At 42.5% G+C, this 21,465-nt stretch overlaps 1 protein-coding gene across 2 annotated transcripts in view; it reads left to right on the forward strand.

The window, feature by feature from the left end:
• The window catches only part of KCNN3 (potassium calcium-activated channel subfamily N member 3), a 173,951-nt gene extending 168,148 nt beyond the window's left edge, over positions 1-5,803 (forward strand). The window contains exons 8-9 of one of the 2 annotated variants that reach the window (XM_061185949.1): positions 4,078-4,323; positions 4,570-5,803. In XM_061185949.1, the coding sequence (XP_061041932.1) occupies positions 4,078-4,323; positions 4,570-4,602 (279 nt within the window). In that variant the 3' untranslated portion in view covers positions 4,603-5,803. Of the gene's footprint in view, positions 1-4,077; positions 4,402-4,569 lie in introns of those variants that run through there. The other variant, XM_061185950.1, reaches the window with a different exon arrangement.
• Positions 5,804-21,465: the final 15,662 nt, after the last annotated feature.

The raw sequence follows: 21,465 nt of genomic DNA on the forward strand, positions 1-21,465 counted from the left end.
CCCCCCATGGTCTTGGGTGCACTGCTTAAAACTCTTGGGTTTCAGTATCAGAAACCCATTGGAAGTAGGTTTTAAAATATAGGTGTTTATTATAAGGATACAAGGAAGTCTCATTCCAGGCAGAACCTCAAGGCAGGCATGTGGTCAGACTTCAGGAAAGAACTACCTACAAGTGCCCCTCACCCTGGAAAGTATTCGCTCACCCTCTCTTCTCTCTCCTGTTCAAGTGCCTGCTTCAATTCTCTCTCTCTCCCTCTCCCGCATCTCCTGACAACTTTCTATGCCCCCTGTCTCCATGGCAGACCATGGCAGGCCCCTATCCAGAGAGTACATGTTCTAGTTCTAGCCACAGGCAAAACCGATTGGCCATCCTCCTATTGGTCTTAATTCTAAATTCTCAGAAGGGATGAGATGACTGGCCAGTTTGGGTCACGTGTCCACCCTTGGGCCAATCAGCTGAGGCCAGCGGGGGGGTCGGGTAGGGCAAACATGGCTGGGGACCCACGCTGGGAGGTGCAGGAATGGCCCAACAAGCCCCAAGATATTTCTTTTACAGGTAGCCATGTTTCTGCCTCCCCTCTCACCTGGCAGGACAGGCTGTGGCTGTTGTTCTCCTGGGAATAGCAGGCACACTGGACTTTCAAGCCTGCGTTTCTTCAGTGCCAGCCACCGCCTCTCACAGAGACAGGTCCCCGTGCAGAGCAGACTGGGTGAAGCAAAAAACTCAGTGAACTGGAAAGAGGCTCATGTGAATTGGGTGGGGGAACTAAACCATCAAGAACCTGGGAGCAAGTTACCTGGAAAGAGAGGGTGTGGAGGAGAGGGTTAAGGGAAAGCGTCTGCAGGGCTACCAGGAGTGTTGTGGGACCTGCAGGGAGGGTGAACTCTGACATCCATCCAGTCTTCATCTTTCCTCCCAGGAGACTCAGCCAAGGTCCTGGCAGCAGCCTAGCATCTTTCACAGTGGTCCACATTCCCCCTGGTATCCTGTCACCAAGCAACAGAACAGGGGAGACAATAATAACACTGTGTTCTCTCCCTTTTCTTTCTGTGCTTCGTCCTCCCAGCTCACCACCTTCCACCCCTGTCCTTTGGTCCTTTCTAGATTACGAAAAGGGTGTGTGGCCTCCACATAACACTTGCTGTATTGAAGAGCTTGCTCATAGGGTGGCAGAGATGGGGTGGGGGAACGCTGGGATGCTTTATATGCTAGCTTCAGTGTCTTCCATTGAAATGTAAAAATCATTCCCCACATCTGAGGCTCAACTGATCAAATAAGATGGTATCTGTGAAAATGCTTTGTGAACTATAACGGTTTTGCATGTGGTAGTTCTGATTAGGAATATAGATGAGGAAACCAAGGTCCAAAGAAACAAAGAGACCATCCCAAAGTCGGGCTGTTGGAGAGCTGCCGCGCTGGGGCTGAGACCCAGGGGCCCGGATTCAGTCCAGAGCTCGTTAGGGTGCCCCTGCGGTCAAATAGATTTGTGGTGTTGTACATTCTGGGAAGAACATGCACCTTGAAGAGGTTCTGTGAATGTTAATTAATGAAGGAAGCACTCTTGCTTCTAAAGTCACGCTGTCCTCTGAGGCGGCCACAGAAGAGTCCTGCCCTTGCAAAGGCAGAGCTGCCTCACTCCACCTCTGTGACGGCTCCCTTTGGGGCTGCAGCCAACTTCCTGGTGGGAAGGTATCACTACATTTTCAATCCCCCTTCTCCCATCTCCTTTCTGGCTTCTCATATTTTGCCACCTTCCTTTACTTTTTTTTTCGTTCACCTCATTCCCTACTACCTTGGCCCCTGCGGGCACCAATGGTTTCTGCATCTTCCTGGAGTAACTCGAAATTTCAGGTAAAATAGGATCAGGGTGTCACTGGCAGATGACCAGAAGCCCCTAGAGCCGCAGTGCCTGCAGGTGGGGTTTGGGAGGGTACAAAGCAACCGCCAGCCTGGCCCACAGGAACACCCGAGAGCATGAAGTCTCCCAAGAGTCTTGCTCCCAAGTCTGATGTCATTTGTTAGTTTGCAGGGAGAAATGTGACTGTCACATAGATAAGGGCTCTACAGACCAACCCGGGAAGCCAAATTATAACCAGAAAGTTGCCTGGTAAGAGGAGAGTCAGAACCATGGTGGAACGGTTGGAACAAAAGTGGTTTCATTTCAATTAAGTGAATTGAATTTGAGGGATAGTTAGATGTAGGGTGGGCAGGACTTTGTACTGGTGAGATGTGGGGCCTGAGGGAGAGGATGACGCCCAGGTTTCAGGTGGGGACAGCCTGAATGAATGGACTCTCATGGAGCCAGGGAGCACTGGCAAAGAGCAGACGTAGGACCGAAAATGGTGCACTTGGCACGAGCTGCCTTTGTTTAGTGCTGCTCTGACCTAGTTTTATAACTTAACTCTCAGAAGACAAGTTTATTTTATTACATTAAAGTTTTATTTTATTGGCAGTTCCCTGGAGGTACCCCATTTTTGCTCCCCTGCTCTCACGACCTTGTTCAATGTTCATTCACAAAAGCTTCCGGAACACCTGCTCTCCAGAGGCAGACCCTGGGCTGGGCCCCCTTGGGAGTCTTCTCTCCTTTCCTTCAGCCACTCAGGTCTCGGTGGGAAACGCTGAGAAACTTTCTAGGTATATGGAAATAATCTGTGGTGCAAAAGGTCTTTTCCCATCAGTTAAACTCCTACATTGGCCAAAGGATGGAAAGGACGGTGATTTTCCCCTGTGCCAGCACTTTATTCATGCATTAGTTCTACCAACATCTTTTAGTGCCAACCACGTGTGACAGACTCCCTTGCTAGGCATGTTTATGTACATTTGTCTATCAAAAAATGTTAGTTGAGCATCCCCTATGTGCCAGATGCTGTTTTAAGCCCTTGGGACACATCAGTGAACACAACAGGTGAAGGTCCCCGCCGTGGAGGACCTTTCCTTCTAGTGGGAGAAAACAGACAATAATAAGCAGAAGAAACAGCAAATTAGCTAGTGTATTAGAAGGTGGCATGAAGAAGAGAAAAGACTTGAGCAGGGTTAGTGGGATCAGGAGTAGGGCTGGGAACAAGGTGCCAATTAACAAGGGCAATGGGGGGAGATGATTTTTAAGGGGAGGCTGAGAGGAGGTGAGGCTGTCGGCCATGGGATGTGTGGGGAGTGAGCAGTGGTGACAGGGCGGGTCCCTGGGACACTGGGAGATGGCACCGAGAGCAGGAGGTTTACTGGGGCACCATCAGGACAGCACCTGTTGGGAAGCGAGGGAAGCAGGATGGGACAGAGGGAGAGTCTGAACTGTGATACGATTGACCAACCTTGACCAACCCACAGGAGTTCCGGAGGTGGACTGGCCCTTCAGGGGTGTTCCAAATTGAGGCAATGTCCCTCCTCATTGACCAGGCAGGAGATGGGCTGTAACCTCAGCGAGGCAGCTCCCTTTCACTACAGCCCAGTCCTGAGTGAGTTACGTTGTACATTGTACACTCTGGCTGCTGTGTTGAAAGTTGGGGCGGGGGTAGCAACAGCTTTATAACTATGTGTTGTTATTATTAACTCCTATTTCATAAGGAAACCAAGCAGAGAGGTTAAGGGGCATGAGGGAAGGCACATTATTAGTGAGTGGCAGACGTGTACTTGAACCCTGGCCTACCAATGGTAAGTCTATTGCATTGTCCGCTCCCCACCACAGAGCCGTCTCTTTCATCAGTAGGTGCCATTGCCATATGAGCTGAGAGGCTGGATGCAGTAAGAACATGAGGACACTTTAGGGACTTGTTCTTTTTAAGAAGAAAGTGCTGCCTTTCCATTCTATATATTTTCTAATATATTTTTATAAGTAATATATATTATTTTTGTAATAAAACAACAACAAAAACACACACAAAAAAACCCACTGTGCCATTCGAGCCTCCAAGTCTTCAAGAAAGTAAACTGTTTCTCTGTCCCTGGCCAGATCCGACACAGCCGGTGTGGAAGTTGATCCCTGGAGGAGTTTATTTCAAGTGTAATCTGGAGGAGTATTTCATTTTTCCCATTGCAGATTCCCCTGCAATGACCTGTCGTCTCCGTGTCTCTCCCAACAGATGCAGAACGTCATGTATGACTTAATCACAGAACTCAATGATCGGAGCGAAGATCTGGAGAAACAAATCGGCAGTCTGGAGTCTAAGCTGGAGCACCTCACCGCCAGCGTCAATTCCCTGCCCCTGCTCATCGTGGACACCCTGCGCCAGCAGCAGCGGCAGTTCCTGTCTGCCCTCACGGAGGCCCGGGGCGTCAGCGTGGCAGTGGGCACCACCCACACCCCACTCTCCGACAGCCCAATCGGGGTCAGCTCCACCTCCTTCCCAACCCCGTACACGAGTTCAAGCAGTTGCTAAATAAAACTCCCCACTTCAGAAGCATTACCCATAGGTCTTAAGATGCAAATCAACTCTCTCCTGGTCACTTTGCCATCAAGGAACATTCAGACCAGGGAACGTAAAGAAGAGAGACCGAGCTAATTAACTAACTCATGTTCATTCAGCGTGCTTGGTTTGATATGCCTTGAAACCAGAAATCTGATCTCTGTTTAGGTGCCTCTACTCGGGAGCAGGAAGAGGAGATGACAGGAAACGACGCCTCTGGTAGGGCCCTTGCGGCACAGTTGGTGGAGAACAGACACCCACGTTCAATCTCAGGTCTTCACGTGGGGGGGTGGGAGTTCAGATGCACTGAAGTAGCCGGCAGTGAAGCCAGCCCGGAGGAGGATCCCGTGGGGGGAGGGCGTGGTGTCAGGCTTGGGGGATGGTTTCCTCACCCCGGGGTCCTCCAGCCCACCTGTCTGCGTTCCTTCTGTCTAAGGAAGCCCCTGGATGACAAAGTAAGGAAGAGCTGCCCACAGCTTTTGCCAAGACAGACATGCTTTCCTGCCATCCCTCGCACAGTCATAAAACAAAATTTAGACTGAAAGAAAAAAAAAAATAGACAAATAAAAAGCCAGACTTTCCATCCAATATTAATACCCATATAAACCCGTGTATTTGCAAGCGTGTGCATGTACACACACATATACACATCCCACAGTCAACCCAGGTCTTTTCCGGTTTGCACTTGACCCAAATAAAGAGGGACCTGGTACCTTACCCTGCACACAGTAGGCACTCTCTAAATGCACGTTGAGTTGGTCTGAATCGGGATGTGGGTGCTGTCAGTTCAGGTAGTTTGCCAGTGTCGGCCATGTCCTGAGCTTCACTGAAGATGCAGGTTGCTTCAAACACAAAACAGGGTGCTTTGCCCTGGGTATGCACCATGCTTGCTCTGAGATGAATGACAAGCCAAAATTGGCATTCTGGAGAGATAAGCAGCCTTCTAAAAATAACAGCTTCTGCAGAGTTTTCATCTTATATCCAAACAAGCTGTGTTCCACTGGAGCGCATGATCAGGTGTATGTGTGTGAGGGAAGGGGTGCGGGATCTGTGCATGCGTGCACACACATGCACCAACAGGTGCGACCCCAGGACACCTGCATGAATAGAAGTATTGTCTGGGGGGTTTGCTCAGTGATATTTATCCAGCAACAGGTTTACAGCCCCAGATGTTAGGAGCGCAAAGGGGTCAAGTGCCTCACCTGAGAGCTGGGAGAAGCGATGGTGAGTGGCCCAGCTGGTCCCTTCTACCTGACCTAAAACCACCTCAAAGTGTAAGGCGATGAGGATAAAGGGAGCCTTTAGGGAACCCTGTGGGTAAGATAAGGTGACACGGATTTGTCAGTATCCTGTTCCTGCTGTGCCACATTAATCCTGGTGCAGAAACTATTGTAATACATCTCAAACTCCAAGGGACTCCAGAAACATCCAGATCCAGTGTATGACAGGCATTGTGAGGAGAGGGCATGGGGATGCATGGTATTTTCCGCACTCCATCATCTAACCATGCATAATGTTTGTGATGTGAAAGCCATCATACTAGTCATCACATTTCTCATTCTGAGGTCTTTGACGTCTGCTTGTGGGGACTTAAATCATACTATAGGGAATATTTCATCTGTTTAGGGTAAAACAGAAGAGTATCATTTGTAGATGGCTGTCCTGTTGGGTTTCACTTTGTACAGGACATCGCCACTTTTCCAAAGGCAGAGTCTAGCTGTGAAGACTTTTCCTCTACAACACTGGGCCTGGTCTTCTAAGGACAAGGGAATCATCAGACAGCAAAAGGTAGACCACCCTAGAAAGGCCAATCTTTCAAGAAGATCTGGTCTCTTGTTCAACCTCTTCTTATATCTCTTTTCATTGCTGTGCTGTTCCCTTGATGCCCTCATTTTTATCTTGATAACTCCTTTGAGCATTTTCCTTGGTTGCTTTGCACACCATAGATGCCACACTTGCTGCTGGCTTTAAAATTTTTTTGCTTGTTCTTTTAACTATTGATTATCTAGAAGATCCCTCTCCTTTTTTTACCAGTCCCAGGAATGGTGCTCCTGTTTTCAGTGACAGCTGAACATATAAACAGACCAATAAGCAGATGAAATAACCATGCAGTTTCTTTGTGGCGTTAGTTCATTTCACAAAGAAATGAAGTGAAGAGCACTGACAGGTCAACCTGAGTGTGCCAATCCCAGTCATCTAACCTACAGCCCTCAATTCTTAATTCCTGGTCACCCTTCCCATTCCCCCGTAACCCTGTGATGTGTGTGTGTGTGTGTGTGTATGTGCACATGCACACAAATAGGGATTTAATCTGAATTTCAAACAAATGGCATGCAAGATTCCACTGCTACTCCTCCTGCCAAAAAGTGTGTGCAGACTGTCATTGACCCATCACTGTCTGTGGGTGACTCTTCTTTAACCCACCACTAATGCTATTCACTTAGGTAAATCCTGAGGACCAACCTAGCAACACTAGCAAAGAGAGTGGTTGGAGATATTTCCAGTAGCAGTAGCCACTGGCATCCTAGAAACATATGGGCATTTGTAGCATGACTGGACCTATTGGTAGTGCAATAGCTATGTATGGTTTCCATCCTTGGCGAAAGAGTACTTACTCTTTGGGAAAAAAAAAAGTGATCAAATCTGCATGTTGATCCTTCAATGGTAAATGGGAGGCTGCTTCTCTGTACTGGTTTTTCAGCTTTATGTGGGGAAGTTTCCCATTCTCCTGCAAGTACAATCAACCCTTGATGATTTAGGTATTGATTATCCAGGGTGTAGCTCACCCAGGTTTCCTTCCTACAGCCCATCTTTTGGCTAATTCCACTGAGCCTCAGCATCTTAGTCAGATGGGAAAAGGGGGCAGGTGGATTCTCATGCCATGCCTTCTTGTTCTGTAATTTCAAGTTTGGTGGTGGAGGAGGTTTAATTATCTACTCAAGAATTGGCTATATGGAAAAACTATTAATTACAGTAACCCCACTCCAGTACTGAACTGATTGAGTTCTGCCCACTCCTGGAAGGATGACCCAGTGGCAGAGCCCCTACTATAATCCTTCTGATAACTCAGTGTCAGGTAAAAGTACTCTAATATTCCCTAAAATATCTAGACACTTGAATTAAAAATACAGAGCCACCCCCTCATCGCTTAAGCCATATTATAGCTTCATGTACTGTAAAGTCAGGGATGTACTGTGATACTTTAAGACCACTAATCTCAGTGGAATTTCAGGACATAGCATCAGTTGGTAAATTATACCAGACTAGGGGCTCACTCCTCCTTAGATTGAAGTCCAAATAAAAATCTGCATCTTTGGATCAAAGGCCACATATGTGTGATTATCATCAATAAATTTATCATGAAGTGTCTATGAACTGCTCTTGCCATCCTCATGATATGTAACTTCATGACATCATATCTCTAGAAATGCTTAATGCAATGCAAAAGAACAAGAGGGGTAAGGCCCTGCATCACCACTAACTTCTGACCTCAGCAAGTACCAGTGGTGTAACAACAATCTCATAACTGAAGAGGTATAGAAAATGTCTGTGCAAGTAATTTCCAAAGTGCTGAGCAGTGCAAACTATTGTTATTTATTAAAGGCCAAGAAGAAACAGCATTGAAGAAACAAGGATTTTAATATATAATATTTGAGGATTTCCCCCTTAGATTTTTGATAATCTCTTGTGAATAAGTAATGATGGAAGAGAAGAAAACTAAAGATGCAGAATCAGAATAAATAAAACTCTAACACTGGATCCACATCTTTGGCCAATGAATATAACCACCTCATACCTCAATTTCTCTATGCTTAAAATGAAGGTAATAGTTAATATTCTTAAGTACAAAGTATTCAATAGATTTTAAAATGAAATCACTATCACCAACAACAGCAGCCCAGACTGACTCTGTCAAGTCCACACTTTGATGTTGCCTCTGAATGTAGTCAATAGTTACCAAAAAGTAATTCTTACATATCAACCGATGTGAAATTAGCAGGGAGAAGTATGGGATTAGCACATAGTCCCAGGACCTCTCTCCTTCAGAGCATACCTCAACAAACAGTGCACCCCAAATTAAGAATCAGTGTTTCATCCCAGAACCCATGGTGTTGCTACCATCACAGGACCACAACTGAGACACTATGAAGTCATTGCACTACCAGTAGGTTACTGCTCTTTTAAAGTTACTGCTTTTAAATCCTAAAATACGTCCCAGTTCTACACAATCATCCTACTTCCCTGGATGTTGCTTAGAAGCAAATGAAGGCTCCGTCAGTGGCCATTTAGCTGCCCCTATTGACTCTGCGGCATTCGGTTTCAGTACCTTAGACAGCTATCTGGTGGCTTCCTGGTAGGCGGGAACAGCCCCTTCCCATCCCTTCCCGTCAGCTTAATGACGCCCTGGACAGTATCCCTTCCTTCTCTACTGCCGCCAAAGTAAACATTGTGGGAACGGGATCATTGATACCACTAAGAAAGGAATGTTACAGGGATAGCAATATTAACGGTCTGCCTCTGGCAGTAGAATATAGGTGAGTGCTCTTCATCCTGAAAGCTTGTGCCAGGCTGCATGAATAGTTAACACTAAACTCCTGTCAGACAAGTAATATGTAGATTTTTACTAAAATAGACCGAAGCTTATTAAAAGTACTCAGTGCAATGGTATATAAATATATACAGATAGAGAAAAAAAATAACTGTGATCTTTTTTTCTTACACCATTACTGGAAATGCCCAAACATGAACTGGAGTTCCCTCTGAACAAAACCATTATCAAATCATCAACGTATGACCTCCAAATCTAGGTGCCAAGTGCCCTGCCACAGTTGTTTACACACCTGAGAAACGTGTTCTGGAAGCTGTACTCTTGGGCCTGGACCATGTGTTGAAACAAACAAAAGAGACGTTGTGACCAACCAAGCTGATGGAGGAAAAGCACAAAATTCAACACCAACCTATAGTTCGGATCCCAAAGAGATGCTGAATTTATAGCCAAAAAAAAAAAAAAAAAAATATATATATATATATATATATATATATATATATTTTGACAAAGCAAATATCAATCTGATTGGAACGGCCAAAATCCAAGTTCACAGAAGAAGGACAGGGAATAAACAACATTCTCTAGCTGTGTCATATTGTCTTAGTTTTTGAATCTCAACCAGGACTGATCCACCTTCATCAGACACAATTTTTAATGGCGCAACAACTCAATGCTGGTCCCAGACTCTCCATTCTGCACTGACCAGAAGAGAACAAAAGAGAGCAACAGGATGTCAATGGAGGAAATATTTTCATGGTGAACTCAGAAACTGATGTGTTTATATTCAGAATCAGATGAGCTTCAATATGAATTTGCATCTTGCCTCTGTACTGCTTGCTATTTTTTAATGATAGGAGAAAGTATAACAGTTTATTTTAAATATGAAATATATTGCTATATTATAAAATATATTGTAACTTTCAACTAACATTTTGTATCAAACTAGTCTTTAGCAGGTCCGGTGTCAGCCTGCTCTCCCAACGACTGTTTCTGAGTACACATCACTGTTAGTGATTGCCTGACACCCAGACCAAGGGTCCTCAGCCTACAGAACTGCCATATTCTAATTCTCTGAGACGTGACTATTAGACACAAAACAACATTGTTCCCAGCTTAGATGACTAATTCTACCCTAAATTCTTTCAAGCCATTTCAGAAGAGATTTTAAAAGCCATCACTCCTTTAGTAGCTGTGCAAAGCCAGTTTAATAAAAGTGCAGGCTCTTTCTATATAAATGCAAAGACCCTCTTCCGTAAATGATATGTCTCAAACACAGTCAACTGGTGTTTCCTTTGGCAATGTCAGAATGGGGCATAAGGAAGACTCTTGTTCTCCTGTGACACAAAAGACTCAAAATTCTAGGCATTATAAGTTTCTCTGTGTCAGAGTATAACTGGGATTGGAATTCCATTTACCTGGGGCCCAATGAGAGGCTGGTGTGCAGGCGTGCTTTCCTGAGTCAGCAGTGCCCTAGAGGGTGCGGGGTTTGCACATGTTTATCCACAGCACTGAGCACAGCTCCTGAGGGACTGAGGGGAAGAGGCGGGACACGCAGAGAGCCGGCCTTCCTTTTCTGCTAGTTTACTCCAGCTGGGAGGCAGGAAGAGTTTCAATCAAGATATTTTCCTTTACTGGCAAAATTGTGGCAAATTCTCTACTTTGGCAACTATGATATCCATGCCCCGCCTTCTCTGAGACACACGTGTAGAATTTCTCACTTCCCTCCTTTGACTGACCAAAGGACTATTTGTAGACGAAAACAGGATGTGTTTGGTTATAGAACAGAGGTTTCCTAGAATCAGTGGGCCTCCTCCCAAGGAGGACCCTCATTTGTTACCATCACTTGGTATAGTATTGCACAGGTGCAAACCAAGTAGCATCAGGGTAGATTCAACGGAGTATGCGCATCTCTTCCCTTCACAATCTCTGACAATTCACACAGATATACTGATAGTGCAAAACGGCAGGTTTTCTCCTGGGAAAAAGGCTGGAACCCTCTCACACTTCCATTCATTTGAGCTTAAATATAGGTAAGGCTGGGGCTTCAGTGGTTTTAGTCATGCCATTCAAAAGAGAAATATCTAAATGCCCAGTTTCAATCTGCTTGTGTAGCTGAGACCTAACTTGGACACACATTTTATTTTTATTGAGCTGAGTTCTCTCAGTTCTCTCTCTCTCTGTACTGCTCCTCAGTTACATGTTAGGCAGAGCTCCATTAAAGCCATCAGAACTCCAGGGCACCAGTTTTTAGCAAGTTACTCACTCACTGGGTGATGGAAATTAGTTTATTCTCAATTTTATAATTGACTGATGAATGTACTGGTGGTAATTGATTGATCTCGTAATACTTTTCTGCTACTAAATAGAACTGTCTCTTTTGGCTTTTCCTCCTAGCCTTTCTCAGACTAAGACTTGTACATTTATAGAGAGTGTTCTGATTTTCTACTCAAAGTTATTATTCGATCTAGAGTCAAGGAGACCAATACAAATTCCTGCTTTTGGGAAAACAGACCTTTTGACAGTAATTCAGGTATACAGCTATATGCTAACCCTTGCTAGTCAAAGCGTGGTCCATGGGCCGGCAGCATTAGCGTCACCTGGGAACTTGTCAGAAATGCAGACTATCAGGCCCCTCACCAGACCTACTTAATCACATTGGGCATTTTAACAAGGTCCCCAAGTGATCTGTATACATATTAAATGTTGAGAAGCTCTGGCCTCACCACACAGCAGTGGTAACCAACAAAATTAATAATCAGAAAATCAAGCCATTTCTTCCTTGACCCTCATCTACAGAATTATTTGAGGAAGTAAAGGTCCTATATGATCATAACAATAAAAACAAATGCATCTTAAAATTCCCCTTGAGGTCATATAGCTTGGGTGGTGTACACAAAGAAGCAGTCTTTTCCCAGTCTAATTTTAAAAGTACTCACTTCATTGCCTTGAGCCACCTCCAAGCACCTTTTTAAGGTTTTCATTTTAGTGTATGCTGGCAGGGCCATCAGAATATCAGGTGGCTCCTCAGGGCAGGTCCCCTGGAAGGCCACCTGGCTTTCTGCTCAGCATAGCACAGAAATAGCTGCATCTGTGCTCCTTCCTTGAGAAACTCACCATCCCACCAGTGGGAACTCTCCTCCCTACAGGAAACTAGCAAGAGAAGTTAGTTTAACCATCTAGAAACATTCCTAATCTCTTTTAAAACCAAGCCTCTTATTCATTACACCAACCAGACACTCCGAAGTAAGCAAGGAAAGATGTGAATTGTGATATTGGCGCCATAAATCGATATGTACCCAGAAACAGTTATGTTCTGAATTAATGGCTTTAACCTGTTCATTGTAAAAAGTGCCTTGGACTTCAATCTAAAGAGGTCAGTATAAATATATATGTGTGTGTGTGACATATGTAGGCAAATATTTACATATTTATACGTACATAGGTGCACACACATATACCCGCACATTCATATATAATATATACATACATATATAAATGCTTCATAATATATCATATTGCTATTCGCAGCTCCATATCTTTTGTCTGGTCCTATGTTTATTTGTTTAGTGAGACCTTTACATAGAGAGGTTCTATTCAGGACATTGATGTATTTTTTTGTTTGTTTTTTACTTTTTATTAAAAAGGTAAAGGATATTAAAAAAAAAAAAAAAGTCAAGTGCCTGAAGGTTTTGAATGGAATTGTGGTCAACTTTCTCAGGTCACCAAAAAGGAAACCGAATTTGCCTTTGGGAACAATTTTTCTGTTTCAGTGACTTTGTTTTCCCTTTGCAGGAGTGCATAAGTAAGAGTGGTTACAGTGATTCTATAATTTCATTATAATCCATTTTAACCATTTTAACAGAAGCAAACCTTTTGTTCAGTCTAGTGCCCAGTTCTCTTCACACATCAGCATCAGAAGGGCCTGGTCTTTGTAAGCTAGGCATGGTTTTGTTGGCATTGGACAGACTAAATTGCAGGGGATGGGGCTTAAATCGGCTCTAAATATTGCTTCCTTTTTAGCAGCACACACAGAAGGACAAATAGGAAGTTCTCTCCCTGAACCAGGTGAGAACCTGTCCTAGAAGGCCGGCAGAGGGACCCCAGTGAACTTTCTAGAGCTCCTGTGCCCTGCCTTTCTACAATAATACAGTCACCTGTATCAATCAGCCTGTCTACCTTAGCCAAAGGTCTTCTCTTTCTGTGGTGTGACAGCTTGTAAGGGACCCACCTCTCTGCTTAGAAGCCCCCCAGAGCCCCAGGGGGAAGTCATCAGGTTTCCATGGCTCTGCTCATGAGCTCAAGGAGGGATTTTACTTCTTCAAACCAACTAAATCTTCTCTCCAGTTCCCTGCCCAAGTGGCAACGCCCTCATGACAGCCAGGGCCAGGCCAGAGCGGCAACGCCCAGTCACGGTGTCAATCAGAAGAGACATTGCAAAATATCAGAGGTGACCAGAAAGACAACAGGTCTCTCCAGCTGTCCTCACAGCTGCAGCCACATTTGTGGAATCGTCATTAAGAAGGCTTGGCAAATCAAGTTCCCCAAATTGAAACCCCCCTACCCTTACTTTCCTCCCCATGAATTTTTCTGTAGCTCTAGACAAAAAAAAAAAAAGAAAAACAAAAACAAAAATGCAATTTAGATGCTTTCAAAACCAGTATCTAATATTTGGGACTTTTTCTAAGTTAAAATATTTTTTAAAAATATATCTAGCTATATTTCTGCTGCTCTTCCCAAAATTCCTTATGAATGAATACATTTACCAACTCAGTGATTATGAAATAACAATACTTTGTACTTATAAACAATCATACCTTTCATCCAAGGACCTCAAATGTCAATAAGTTAGTTGTCACTCCGTGAGGTGGATGACAAACATTATTCCCATTATTCAAATGGGAAAATTGAGCTAGAGAAAACCGAGCAGTAAATGACATCTAAGTCAGGAGTTAAGCTGAAAATACAATCAAAGATTTTTCAGCACATTTGGGAAGGGAACGGAAACTTGGTGGCTCAAGTTCTATTGCTGGCCACCTTTGGATGAGTAAGACCAAGAATGTATGTCGACCATATGCCCAGACCCAGGCTTGGAATGTAAATGGTGGGCTGGTTTGTGGGTTTGGAGGTCTGGGTGGGAGACTGCATCTCTTTCTTTGTGCGAAGTTTGAGAGTTGTGCCGTTGGGAGTAAGCTGAGTCTATGGCCTTTGCCACTTCCTCTTGAACTGAAGCTGGAGAGAAGGAGCATTTTTTAAATGTTCTGGCAAATGCTGATACAGTATGACGGCATTAAATAAAAACAAGACGGGAACTGACACAAACACAAAACCAAAAATGCAAGCGGCTGATTTCCTTTAATTTTATCTTCTTCCTTCCCTATGTCTACAGTTGTGAAAACAGGAATTTTTAAAGGAGGAAATCTTAATTTAGATTAGAAACAGAGCCCCCTGGAAACAGTTACCTCCTTAATCAAGGGTTACCCTGGCATTGGTGGCTGTGTCTGACTCAGGAGATTGGCCCTGCCAACAAGTAGACACGTGAATGGCTTTAGTGCCTAACCCAGTTTTGTTTTTTGGTTTTTGGTTTTTTTTTTTTTTTTGCCTAACCCAGTTTTAACAACCTAGAGAGAAATTGAGAACCGTGCCCAAGGTGAGCAGCTGGTATCAATGAGGATGTATAGACACACTGATGTGTGATAAAGCCGCTTGCAGCTATGTTCAAATAAAGGATCAGGCAGTAACACAGTACAGTCATTCCATTTATCTGAGCAAAGGTTCTCAATCTTGGCTTCACGCTGGAAGCACCTCAGAAGATTTTGAAAACATCCAAGCCAGTGCCCCCAAGCCCTGAGATTCAGAAGGCGGAGTCTGGGGTGGTGCCCGCACGTTTCCCTGAAGCCCCCCAAGGGGTTCTAAGGGGCTCTCAGAGTTGAGGACCGATCCAGAGCTTGCTGAAGTGAGACCCGCAGGTGCCCAGCCTGGCCAGTGCCCCCTGGGATCTCTACCTTCCCCGAGTTGGCAAGGAGCTACTGGGGAGGGGGCAGGGGAGGCGAGATTTGTATAAAGACGGGGATTTGCTTGAAGCTCCGTTGCTTTCATCCTGCCCTCGTTTCTTTTCAGTTCTGGACCCATGAACCTGTGTTCATTTGCATTCGGCTCTACACGTATTGGCAAACAATGCCGCCAGGGTGTTGTTCACTCAGTATTTCTCTGCCTGGCTGCCGCAGCCTTCTGCTTTTGCCTGACGTACAGTCTGTCTGGGGCTTAATGTCTTTCTTTGGCCTTAGCTCGGGGCGAGGATTAGCGGAAGGACCATCCCAACATTTTTCATTAGGCAAAAAAGGTTAAGATTAAAAATAACATGTTGTCCTTGCTAGTAGGTGTCTCATTAAACCTAACGAAAACAGGGTAACCTGCCATGTGACACTCATGGATCCTTTCCTAACTATATTTAACCATTAAGTCAAATGGCTCCTATCCTAAAGAAAACTTGACCCGTTATTACATTATGCATACCTACGAAAGCTGGGGGAAAGGGACGTTAGAACCGGAAAGTGGGCCCCGTTCTCAGAACTGGACAATTCTGCTAAATTCAGGGCCCTCTGAGTAAGACTGCCCCCTGCAGGTCAGACAGAAGTACAGCAACCGAGGGAATAGGGAGCTCCTCAGGCATCCGGGAAACTCATTTGTCAGTCACGTCCCTTACCTTACACAGAGGCAATGGGGGGCAAGAGAAGTGATTGGCCCAAAATCAAACAGAGAATTTCTGCCTAATTGGGCAGAAACGGGACTGGAACGTTGCCACCCCCTGTTGAGAATGCCTTCTGTGCGGGTGTGGAAAGCTGAGGCCTGCCCAGAGTCTCGCCACGTTCTTCCTAGATTCATCCTCATAGTCAGTTATCAATTTTGCAAATGTTAGATAAAAATAAAAGGCCCTGCTTCCCCCACACACATGTTCACACACACACACATACACATACACACACCACATTATCAATCTCTCACTGAAAACAAAGATATGCATATTGCGACTGGCCAAATTAATTCATCATGTATTTTATATTCCAGAGGCATTGATCGTTTTCACTGTTATCTGCCTTTAGTTAAAGAATTTGGAGCTAATACTTGCAAATCGACAAGAACCCCCACTGGTTAGGAAACATTAAATTAGATTATTAAAATGATGCAATTTTATATCCAGCATTACAGTGGATTATGCTGATGGTGGTCAAGGTTATTAATCTTTATTTCAGTCACTACTGCAAATAGTACGTGAACATTAGCCAAAATTAGCTTTATCTTTTTTTTTGTAGCATGAATTTGAAATTTACACTTTATTTTTTTCCAGGAACAAGTCACACTTAATAGCATCTCTTTAAAATGCAATTCTGTCCCCTAGAAAACCAAAGGTGGAAAACACAAATGCAATATGTTACTGCTGCCTATGGGCGATTTCCTCTTTACTTAGGTAAAGCTTCTTTCCAAATCTGTTCTACCTCCTACTTTCCAACACTGGGGTATCACTTAAAAGCCATCAAGTATTTCTCAAGAAAGAATACATATAGCAGTGGGGCACCCACACCCCAGTCACTCATCAAGGGAAATGTCAGGTCTTCTGTAGGCTCCTGTACACCGTGATTCAGTTGCCCTTTCTTCTAACACCCTCCTCTCCTCCCACCTCTTGGAATGAGAAGGTAGGTACATAGTTCTGCCTGAACATCAGAATTTAGGAATCCTAACAGATTTATACTTGAGGTTTCCTAGAGAATTTTTCTAAGGATGAAAATGCAATGTTTACTTGACTCAGAAATTTGGGAACCTAAGATCCGGTTTGGTTTTGGTTCAAATGAGAAAATAATCATCTAGTATTGTCTGAACATCAACAAGAGGACCTGACATCCATTATTCACTACCTCCACAACATCCATTCCCCCAGTTCTCTAGCCCATAGTACATGGATTTTAATTTGATGAATTTACCCTTCCCCCATCTCCACTGTGCATTTGGGTAGGAGTAATCCTACTTCCAGACCCATGGTGGACCAAGGCAGGCTAAGGCAATTAGAGGGACTCATCACCCTCACGAAGCGATGGGCACATGGCCCAGATTAAGCCAACATGAGCAAATGAATCTCAGAGCCAAGGCTTAAGCAGGAGCTACCAGGAAAAAAAACAGTCTTCCCCAGGAAGGTATAGTACAGATTTTGTCAGGAACTGATGTGCCCTTTTGTTTCATGAGGGAGAGGGTGGGGTTGACAGGGGGCCAACACATGGAACATGAGGTTGAAGCCAAGACCACAGAAGGCAGAGAGGAGAGGAAGAGAGAAATGGGGGTCTTGGTAAGTTCCTTGGAGCCACTGACTCTTCTAATTACCTGAGCCAGTAACTTTGCTTTATGATGAAGTCATTTGCAGGTGGATTTTCAGCCACATTCAACATAAAGAGTCCTGGTGGAGAAGAACCAACCTTCTATACACATGTATGATTCCCCAGAGGAGTAACCAGAATGAGAAAGGGAAATGCCTATACAGTAATTCTGACATTTAAAAAGTTTAAAACACAAAAACTAAATAGGATAACAAGAAAATTGGAAATGTCAAAATTGACTCTAGAGTGTACGTTGACCAGCAGGGTAGAAGGGTGATGGAAGAAGGAAAGAGCCACAGAATGAGATTCTGTTCCATGAATCAAGAGACTAAAATGGACAATGATTAATCAGTCAGGTGGTGGAGAGGAGTGCAGTAAAAGTGATCTAGGTATTTTTTGGAAGGAAGGTAAATATTGATAACTTCAGAGTTAGATAATTAAAATTATAAAGTAATCAATTATATCATTGAAATGGAGTCTATAACTTCCAAATTAGTAGAGGCTGAAAAACTGAGGAAAAAAAATCAATTCAAACTGAGGAAAAACACAGAAAAGATGGAACAAATTGAAAGGACAAAATAAAATGGAATAAATATACCCAACTATTTCCAGAATCACAATGAAAATAATGGACTAAATGCTCTAGGCAAAAGAAAAGGATTGTCAGACCAAATGTTTTCAGTTATCCAAATAAATGCTATTTATAAGGGACGCATCTAAAACATAAGGAAAAATTGAATGTACAAATCTTCAAAGGTACACCAAGTATATTCTAACGAAAAGAAAGTTGTGTAGCTATACAAATATCATGGGGAAATATACTTTAATGTAAAAAGCACTGAATTCACCAAGAAAATATAACAATTCTGAATTTATGTATTTGATCATTTGGCTTCAAAATACATAAAACAAACATTTATGGAACTACAGAAAAACACAGACAAGCCCACACATTTAACAATTTAAATGTGTTAAATTTTCCTGTGTTAGTAGGAAAATGTATCACATCTCTCTGAGTAAGTAGTAGATCAAGCAGACAAAAAAAATCTGAAAGGACATTGAAAATTTGAATGACTTAATAATTATAAAATCACACCTTTTCCTAGTACATGGAACATTAATGAAAATCAACCACTTAATGGGCCATGAACACATTTGAAAGGACTCGTACCATCAAACAACATTCTTTGAGTACAATGTGATATATACTAAAAATCAGTAAAACAAAAACTTATAACCAAAATATGTCTTTTGGAAATTAAGAAACATACTTATGAATAATTGACAAATCAAAAAATAAATCATAATGGAAATTTTCAAATATGTAAAACAGAACTTTAATGAAAATACATTTCAAAATTAGTTGAATGCAATTTTAAGAAAAGCAGAATGAACAAATAGAGACAAGAGCAGAAATTAAATAGAAAATAAATATACACCAGATAAGATTTTTAAAAGGACAAAAGTTGATCCTGTGAAAACAATTAAAACTGATAAACCTCTAGCAGGATTGAACAAAAAGAGACAGAGAAGGAAGGGAGGGAGAGGGAGAGAGAGAGAAAACACAAAGCAATCTTAGGAATGATGCTACAATCACCAAAAAGATAATAGGAACAGTGTTTGGAAATAAAAGGAAAAAAATAGATTTCTAGAAAAAGACTACTTACCAAAACTGACTCAAGAAAAAAATTAAAAAATAGAATAGTCATAAAATCATTATAAATAAATAAGTAAATGCTCCAAATTTTTCCCACAAAGAAAATGCCTGGCCTGGATGATTTTACCAGCAAATTCTACCAAATATTCAAGGAGCAAGATAATTCCAATCTTACACACTTTTTTCCAGAGCATAAGGAAAAAAAAAGGGCTGTTCTCCAACTCATTTTATGAAGCTAGCATAGCATTGATGTCAGAACCCGATAAGGACAGTACAAGAAAGGAAATCTATAGACCAGTTTTATTTATGACTTCAGATGCAAACATCCTAAACATACTATTATCAAACTAAATCTAGAAATAAATGGGGAAAAATACATCATAATTAAATTAGGTTTGTCCCAAAAATGTTTGTTTAACATTAGAAAAATAATGAAATTTGCCACATTAATAGATCAAAGGAGAAAAATCATTTAATAATAATCGATTTTTAAAGAAATTAATTAAAATCAACATTGGTTAATTAAAAAAAAAGCAACACTGAGCAAATTAGGCATAGAAGGTATAGTGTAATCACCCTATGATTCATTCCTTTGTATACTCTTCACCTCTTGAGTGTGGGTGGGACTTGTGACTACATCTAGCCAATAGAATAAGGCAAAGGTAATGAGATGTCCTTCCTGTAATTAGGTTTTGTTACAGAAGACACTGTCTTAGTGGACTGAGAGAGTCTCCTGCTGACTTTGAAAAAGCAAATAGAAATGCTGTGAACTGCCCAGGGAAAGGGTCTGTGGCAAGGAACTGTGGGTGGGAGGCCTCTAGCAGCTGAGGGCAGACAATAGCCAGTAAGATGCCAGAACTCTCAGTCATACGAGGAAATGAATTCTGTCAACAATCGGAATGAGCTTAGAAAAAGAGATCCTTCCCTAGTCAAACCTCCAGATGAGACTGCAGACTGATTGCACCCTGTGAGAATCTGAGCAAATGACCCAGCTAAGCTGTGGCCACACCCCTGACCCATGGAAACTGAGATGATAATGTGTGTTGTTCTGAGCCATTAAATTTGTAGTAGTTTGTTATGCAGCAATAGAAAATTAATACAAAGGGAACTTCCTTAACCCAATAAATGATATCTACAAAATCGTATCTTCCTAAAGCACACACCATATTTAATGATGAAATCAAGATGCCTGTTATTACCACCTCTGCAGTGGAGTTCCTAGCTGTGCAACATCAGTAGAAAAATAAGAGGGAAAGGATCAGAAAGGAAGAAAATTTTGTCATTACTTGCAGCTGATATGATTGTCTGCTTGTCTACCCCAAAGCATCTGAAGATAAATTATTAGAATTAATCAGAGAGCATGGGTGCTGGATACAAATTCAATAAATAAAAATTAATTTACATGTCTACACCCTATCAATAAGAGGCTACGGAATGAAATTTTACAAAAGCAAACATTTATAATAGCATCCAAAAATATTAAAAATCTAACAATAGGGACTTCCCTGGTGGCACAGTGGTTAAGAATCCACCTGCCAATGCAGGGGACACGGGTTCGAGCCCTGGTCCGGGAAGATCCCACATGCCGTGGAGCAACTAAGCCCCTGCGCCACAACTACTGAGCCTGCACTCTAGAGCCCATGAGCTGCAACTACTGAGCCCACATGCCACAACTACTGAAGCCCGTGCACCTAGAGCCCGTGCTCCGCAACATGAGAAGCCCACGCACCGCAACGAAGAGCAGCCCTCGTTCGCCACAACTAGAGAAAGCCCACGCACAGCAACGAAGACCTAACGCAGCCAAAAAAAAAAAAAAAAAAAATCTAGCAATAAACTAACACTATGTTTTAGAGCTTTACAGAGAAAATTATGAAATGTTATTAAAGGACAATAAAGAAAACTTAAATAAATGGGAAAATATTCATGTTCAGGATTGTAAACATGTTTATTCTCCCCCAAATTAATCTATAAATTTAATGCTGTACCAACCAAAATCCAAACAGGTTTTTTTGTGTGTGAAACATGACAATCTGATTGTTAAATTGATACAAAAACAAAGAGGTCTTGACATTTCTGAAGGAGAGCAAGGTAGGAGGACTTACCATAGATCAAGGTTTGTCATAAAGGTAATATTAAGGTAATGTGGTTTTTGTGTAGGGAGAGGAAGACAATTTGAACAGTGAAACACAACAGAGAGCTGACAAACAGACATCATACATTTATGGAAACTTGATCTGTTATAGAGCTGGCCTTGCAAATCAATTGGAAAAAATGGACTATTCAATGAACAGCACTGAAACAATGACTACCTAAATTTATACACAAAAATTAATGCTGGTTGAATTAAAAACATAACGAAAAATTGTGATACTTTCAGAAGACAATAGAAAACATTCCTTAAACAAGACTCCAAAAGCTCAAACAAAGAGAGAATGACTGACAAATTTGAGTATATTAAGACTTTCTATTCCAAAAATGAGAAGGGAGTTACAACT

The sequence above is a fragment of the Eubalaena glacialis genome, chromosome 3 (genome assembly GCF_028564815.1).
Source record: "Eubalaena glacialis isolate mEubGla1 chromosome 3, mEubGla1.1.hap2.+ XY, whole genome shotgun sequence".
Classification (NCBI taxonomy): Eukaryota; Metazoa; Chordata; class Mammalia; order Artiodactyla; family Balaenidae; genus Eubalaena; species Eubalaena glacialis.